Source organism: Anarhichas minor, unplaced genomic scaffold (genome assembly GCF_050575085.1).
Source record: "Anarhichas minor isolate MPS153535 unplaced genomic scaffold, ASM5057508v1 ptg000027l, whole genome shotgun sequence".
Lineage (NCBI taxonomy): Eukaryota > Metazoa > Chordata > Actinopteri > Perciformes > Anarhichadidae > Anarhichas > Anarhichas minor.
In genome coordinates this window covers 14,702,516-14,710,000 of record NW_027466473.1, presented here as the reverse complement: position 1 = coordinate 14,710,000, position 7,485 = coordinate 14,702,516, and the positions used below count along the sequence as shown (strand labels likewise).

Below are 7,485 nucleotides of genomic sequence, written 5' to 3'. Positions count from 1 at the left end.
ATCTTCACTGAAAGTGTTAGGTTGGAAAAATATAATTACTGAGTGTAGTTGTGGATTAACTGAAGCACTGACAGTACAGGGGTTGAAAACCACTGGCCTATCCTTCCCTGACACCTGACCGACAAGCCTTTCTACACCCTAAACAATCACCTGGCTCGGTTAAAGCAGTAAAATCCTGCTTTAAATGATACAATTAACACAAAGACTTTACAAGAAGAAGCACACAGGGTCAGTTAAAGCAAAGGTAAGGAGCAAGGCATGGAAGGAGGTAAACAGGAAGCGAGTGAAAGGTGTGAAGCTGTGAGGTGTGTGTAAATGTATGTGTTGTTTGTGTCTGAGTGTTTCACCTAAGTGGATACCAACAACAAAAGAGAAACAAAAATGTTAGACAGTCATCGTAACAGCCGTCACAACAAGACATCAGCATCAACTATGTTTGAATAATCACCTAACTCACCTTTTTAAAATGTCACATTATTATTTGCTTCTCCTGCCTTTGCCCCATTTTTTTTAATCATTTGTTTGTAAATCAGCCCTAAGTTTTCTACCAAAAGTCCCATATCTGATCACACTTTCCTCACTACATTCACTCACTATACCTGGAGTCTTTGCTGTAGAAGGATGTCCGATGGTGCGGTGGTTGACAGGTGTGATGCGGAACTGGTACGTAACGGTCGGTGTCAGTTTCCCTACTGTGTGACTCCTGGCTTCTGGGTCCTGGATGATGTTGGAGTACCAGACTGGTGGACCGATCCTCTCCTCCGCGGCCTCCTTTGAATCATTGTTGCTGCCTCTCCTTCCTGGTCGCTCTGACACCCAAACGTGCTGCAGGATGAAACCTGTCCAACCTCCTCCTTCTTCGTTCTCTACCTGCCACTCCAGCTCAACTTCGTTACGCTGTCGACTGTTGTACATCAAGCTGACCAGGGTTGCATTGGGCGGCATAGGGTGCCCTGATAAAGAGACAAAACACAACCTATAAATTAGTCTGTTACGTATACCCCTGTATAACAACAACTTGATGTTTAGAGTTTGGTTTTGTACGCAGGGCTCGCTGTTTTCTATTGTTTACTGTGTTTATGCTAAGCTAAGCTAACTGTCTGCTGGCTGTAGCTTCATATTTCCTGAACATACATGAGTGTGGTATCAATCTTCTCGTCTAACTCTCAGCAAGAAGGCAACTATCTTTCACAAAATGTCAAACTATTCCTTTAAAAATAGGGAAAAAAAACAACTTACTCTTAACCACTAAAGTGACATTGATTTCAGTTACTCCCACTGCGTTGGAAGTGTAGCACTTGTACTCGCCGCTGTCTTGAGTCTCATCCGTGTCTCTCACAGTCAGATTGGCCCATGCAGATGTTTGCAGCAGTGCGTACTTCGAGGTGTCTCGGACGCCCACACCCTGATTGTTAAACCAGGTTATTTCACTGACGGGAAGGTAGTTGGCTCTCAGGTTGCAGGTGAGCTGAACATCGCTCCCCTCGTATACAGACACAACTCTGCGCTGCGTCAGCAATACAGGAGCCTCTACAGGTGACAATGTATACATGAATTAATTAACAAATCTTAAAAAATGATATCTGCTATCTTCCTCTAATGTGTGTCTGATAATGTGCACTGACCCAGTGTGAGCCTGCAGGTTTTGGTTTGGACCAGAAGTGGATGCTTAGCATTGCAGGTGTAGGGTTTCCCGTTGCGGGCAGTGCCGTAGCGAAGGATTAGGATGTTGGAGTTTTCTTCTCCGCCTTTACCCTGGCCACCCGGGCCCTCCCACCACACCAAGGCTTTCGGGGCCCCCCCATCCCAGGAACAGGACAGCATCAGATACTGTTTATTGTTAGTCACATAGGCAAAACACACCGGCTCTGCAGGGGGAACATCTGGTGGAGGGGAAGAGGTTTAAGTGAGATGTGGACAATGAGCATAGAAAACTTCCTGTGTTCCAATTCTTACATGTGCGTGTGCTGCACTCTGTTGATTGTTTGAGCGCCAGGTGGGAGCCCATGCATGTAAACGAGCTGCTGTTGGTAGTCAGGTCTTCAGGCGGCAGCAAGATGGCGGTGTTGGTCAGTGGATTTGTTTGCTGCACTGTGTCAGCCCCGTCTTGTCCCACTTGGGTCAAGGGTCCGGTCCAGTGGAGGGAGGGGGAGGGTAATCCACCGGGCCAGGAGCAGAGCAATCTCAGAGAGGTGTGATTCAGAGCCGGCTCAACAGAACAGGATGGGGAGCCATCGGGCGGGTCTGCGGGAATAAGATACAGCATAACGAGGCAGTGATGTGCACAAAGGGGTTTTACGCAAGGCCATCGGGACCAGAGAAAGTGCCCATGGAGCTACAGTAGAAAACATGCTTTTTATTCGATATCTTTTTACATACAACCTTCTCTTGTGACACAGATGAATGATGAATGTCAGCACTGCAAAGCCTGTTTTCTCTAATGTGAAAGATGTGTATAAAAAGGAAATGCATTCTATCTCTCTTGGGCGATGCGTAGGTAAGACACATCAACTGATTATCTTGCAGAAATGCAAAAGATAACAGGAGAGCAGAATGACAAGCATGGGTCCTCTAGCCAACACTTGTCATGGCTGTGACAACACAGCATGGTACCTGCCAGAGAGTCCCATCAACGTCCCAGACGGCCCGAACAGGAGAATAGGTCTGCAGCACTTCCACACTCTGCTGTGTGTGTGTGTTGGTGTGTAACTGAATGTGTATATGCATGTTCATTTGCATTTGGGTCTGGAGGTTGAAATATGAGAGATAATGCAATAAATGGAGTATGGATGATTAAAACAGAGGAAGGAAAGGTAGTTTTTGCACAACACTGAAAACAGGAGAGGTTTAGTTAAAAGTGAAATGATCAGGGAGTTGTGTTTCAGTAGGAGATTCAGTGTTAATGAAGATAAAGATCAAAGGCGGTTTAGACCCTGGATTCGTGTTTTCTTAGTCTTGTGCTATAAATGTCAAATCTGAATGATCATGTCGTCTCTTTTACACTCGTTACCATTTGCAGCACCAAGACAGAAGAACACAAGCTAGGACTGAGTGGAGAGGTTCACAGAGGAGCGGGAGGACTTATGGCACGGTCCGAGGTCAGAGGTCAGAGGTCACACTCACAGTAGACAGTCAGGCTGATGGTTTTTTTGGAGCGGGTGTTGAGGTAGGTGTTCTGCGCCAAGCAGGCGTAGTCGCCAGTGTGCATGCGGAGGATCTTGGTGATGGTTAACTGCGGCCCGGTGTAGACCTGGGAGTTGTTGTAGAACCAGACGTACTGACTGGCCGGGTTGGACTGGGCTTGACACAGTAAAGAAACAGTCTCTCTCTCCAGGGCTGAATATCCCCGCTCTGTTATGCTGTACGGAGTCACATCTATCTGAGGGATGTCTGGGCCAACTGAGGAAAAAGGACATGAGGCGGACATGTTACCTACACGGCGGACAGGAGACATCTTCTTTGATTCTGCGCTGCAACTATTGAAAGTATTCACACATCTTCAATATAGTCTGTCACAACTCAGATAGTTCAGGAAGTCAAACCCACAAAAACACTCAAGCTTCTTGTCAGTAGGTCCTCGATATCATTAGCACACCCCGATTATCAATTAAATCCCTCTCCAAAAAATTTTAACACAAAAAATACTGAGGTCATGACATCCTCCTCAATAGTAGCTATGGCCCTCTTTCTGTGCCTCAAATTCAGACCACTGGAGTTCACGTATTAACATAGACAGTTAAAAGCAGTTTTAGAATTACAAGCCAAAGCAGAAACAATACAACGTCTTTCAAATGCCAAGAGAACCGAAGAGAAAGAAAATGAAATAAATGGATGTTTGAAGCAGACAAAAGCTGACCTATGACTAAAACATGAAACAGTGTGAGTAATGATTTGTCAAAGTTATCATTCAACACATGTTACATGGTGACATTTCCTGTGTGTGACATATAGCCTACTGAAGATGCGTGTCCTCGCAATTTATTGATTACTCACATCAAATGCCAAAGAAAAGAAAGAAAGAAACAGCTGTCACGGTTTTAATAGGGATTTGAGGGATTTTAAAATTTGACAAAACCCATATTCTACCCCGAAAAATACTCACAGATGGTGTCCAGCCATAACCGGTTGGAGCTCTCGCTGTTGACGGCGTTGCTGGCCACACAGCGGTACCAGCCGGTCTGGTTGCGGTTGATGTTGGTCACGTTGATAACACTGGTGTTGCCCTGTGCAAAGGCTGAAATGTTGCCGGTGCGCGTCTCATGCTGCCACACATACTGGATCGGTCCAGTCCCATTTTCCAGATTGCAGCGCATCCACATTGTAGATCCCTCCACTGGAGATACATCACTCATCAGGAGGTAAGGCTTACTGACGGGAACTGCATTCAAGACAAAGTCACAGATGTAGGAATCTTTACTGTCTAAGAACCCCCCCTCCTCCTAGCTACGCCCCTGCCTAAAGGTAAGTGTTTCAGAAGTCTTACCTCGGACAGTGAGGTACACGTAGTAGTAGAAGACCTTGGGCTCCTGTTCTATGTCATAGAAAGCCTGACAGGTGAACAGGCCCTGTGCAGCCACAGGCAGTTTCTCGATGCTCACAGCTGCACTGTTTGAGATGACAGTGAGCTGTCCGAGCGTCTCGGCCAGCTGCTGGATCCTCTGTCCTTTCCCCAAATTATACACCACAGCCTTTATAGCATCAGTTCCGGGTTTGGTGAAGCTCCATATGTACATGTCTGGCAAGGTGGTGCCGCACTCCAGAATCACCGCTTTGCCCACCACCCCATACACACTGGTGTCCCGGTACACAACCTCCCAGTTGGGATTGACCTTCCCCCCTTGGAAAAGGGAGAGGATACACAGAGAAGCAAACGAGCGTGCTTGTGAAGGAAAAGGAGATGGTGGTGTCGAGTGTCTTGCTAGTGTTCAGTTACAGGATTGATTACACTGTAAGTTTCAGGCACGCTGTAATGGTTTAATAAGGGATTACAAAACAGATAACCAGATAAGTCAAATTACATTTTTCCATTTAATTTATAAACCATCTTTTGCTTCTTTAGCTATTGTCTTTATCTGTTACCTCCAAAATGACTTTCAGTGCAGCAAACTTTGTTCCACACAAAACTCTTTACACGGGTAAAAAAAAAAAAAAATTGGATTATCTTGGATAATCTAATTATTTTAGAATTATAGCCTGACTGATGAATTTGCCAGGCTGATGTATCCATTAATATTAGCTAATGGCAGACATATATCGGTATCAGTGAACTTGCAGTACAGAAATGCCAAATATATATTAAATTTCAAAACATTATTGTCACTATATGTATGGGTTTAAACCGTAAATATCATGGTCACTAAGTGATCCTTATCAAACCATTTTGTTTACGTTTTATTTGCATTTATAAAAAAGAAAATTGTTGATATATATTGTTATAAAACTACAGTCTCAAATATTGATGTCAACTTCAAATATCAAGTATGTCGTGCTGTACTTCAAATCTTAGATTTGAACAACAGAATTAAAACTGATTCTACAGAAAGTCGATAAATGATAAAGATGTTTTGCCCAGCAGCTCTCTTCATTTGTATATAATCATCATTTAAGTGACGTTATATGCAAAACCAATTTTTAACTGCAACTGTATGAATCCAAAGACAATCCTTACCCAGTGTCGTAGAGGTGACCAGGCTGGTAGCTAGAAACAGAAAGGCCAGCCCTAGCAGTTGGGCCACCATGGTATCATGATGATCCTGAGTCCAACAACCTCTTTACTAAAAAAAAAAATGAGGAAAGGCAAAGCTTTTGAGATCACAAAAACTGCCTTTTATTAGCTTCCCTCAGAGGCCCGGGGTCGCATCTTCTCTTCTCTCCGATACAGACGTTTCTTGGAGAACCCAGTTGCATGCACTGACTTCATTAGACTGAGAGTAGGAAGGGACGGAGGCTCACTAAACTGATTTGGGCTCAATTATTCATGTTTTTTTCCTTTCTCTCTATCCCTCTATCCTTCTTTCTTTCTCCTGCAGGGTTAGAATAACATGGTGATACTGAGCTCATCTATTATAGACGCATGGGTGGACAGGTTAGCCTTACACACACACACATGCACTTATGCACACACCTGCACATGAACATTCCTCCACAAAGGCCTTTCATGTTTATCTGCACTTAAATACGTATTTATTCATAATTATGGTGTGCAAATTTGTTCATCTTCAACTGTTCAAACTGTGGTGTTGTGTTACAAAAGTGGGGATACTGATGAATGCTTCATGCAGATATAAATAGTCATGTTTATAGCCAGCATTACAGTGAATGCACACAAAAAAGGGATTAAAAAGAGGTTTATATCGTCTAACATTTTCTTTTGCCCTTTGTTTCTGTAAGGACAACAACATTTTAAAGGTTGCACAAACAAAAAAAAGATTATATTTCCTTCTGTCTCATGTCATCTTGAGCAAGTTGTAAAACTAAAGGCTCCAGATTTTAATTTAAGAGGTCACGTGAGGACCAGAGAGCAGAGTAAACGCTACTGATGGGATTAGGATTAAAATAGATTTAGAAATCTGGCATCTCTCAGCGATGGTCTGTTTTTCCTCACAGCAACATGCTATCACCACAACACTCTGCAGACCAACATTTAAAGATGGAAAGTCGTTGTTAATAAGATGATGATCCTGCACATACACACAATCAGGAACAATTATTCTTATTCTGTGTTTGACGTGTTTATAAAAGAGGAAAAAAGAGGAGGTGGAACTGTTAAGTGGAGCCATGAGTATGTAATGTGAGACGTGTGTCATGAATGAATGAAGGACAGAGATCAATTTTCTTTACTTGGCAGAGACTGAAATGGAGCAGATGTTGGAATAGAAAGATGCAGTCAAAGGTATTTCTCTTCAGATGTTTATCATACTAGAATGCAGAAGTAAGTCCCTTTTATCCGGATTTAATTCAAATTAAAACCATAATAGCAATTCATGTTTTTTTTCCTTCTCTTTGTATTCTAAAATACTATATATATCAAGTACAATGTCAACAGTTAACAGATATGCATTTAAATACTGTTTGTTGAAGAGCGCTAATGTAAATCAGTTGGTTTCTTGCAAAAAAAAGGCAGGCTGTTTGTGAAAGAAAGACATAACCAGTAACTTTCTTGCCCACCATGAGGCGGCCTCATCCCTCTGGTAATGATCCAACACTCCCCAAGGGTTTGAATATGAAGCTCACTGTGCCATGGAAAGATGCTGCTAAAGAGAAAAGGGAAGCTCGGGCATACTGAGCTGGCAGCTGAAGCTAGAGCTAAACATCAAGGCTGGAAAGTCTGTGAGCGCCCCATGAGAGCTGGACACAGTGGATATGTACCAAACTGTTTGCTCTGGGAGTTGGGGATTCATTGTGTGAGATTTCATCAGCACACAAATGCAGCATTAGACACAAAGGGCAGCCTGGGACTCTGACAGAAACTATAAATGATCCCAG

General features: G+C 43.3%; 1 protein-coding gene across 1 annotated transcript in view; it reads right to left on the bottom strand.

Moving 5' to 3' along the window:
* The window catches only part of vsig10l2 (V-set and immunoglobulin domain containing 10 like 2), a 10,217-nt gene extending 4,479 nt beyond the window's left edge, over window positions 1-5,738 (bottom strand). Inside the window, exons 1-9 of the mRNA XM_076101466.1 lie at window positions 5,669-5,738; window positions 4,484-4,837; window positions 4,103-4,378; window positions 3,124-3,399; window positions 1,957-2,244; window positions 1,626-1,883; window positions 1,240-1,530; window positions 823-953; window positions 600-759 (exon numbers count right to left, since the gene is read on the bottom strand). Coding sequence (XP_075957581.1) covers window positions 600-759; window positions 823-953; window positions 1,240-1,530; window positions 1,626-1,883; window positions 1,957-2,244; window positions 3,124-3,399; window positions 4,103-4,378; window positions 4,484-4,837; window positions 5,669-5,738 — 2,104 coding nt within the window. The remainder of the gene's footprint in view (window positions 1-599; window positions 760-822; window positions 954-1,239; window positions 1,531-1,625; window positions 1,884-1,956; window positions 2,245-3,123; window positions 3,400-4,102; window positions 4,379-4,483; window positions 4,838-5,668) is intronic.
* Between the last annotated feature and the right edge of the window lie 1,747 nt (window positions 5,739-7,485).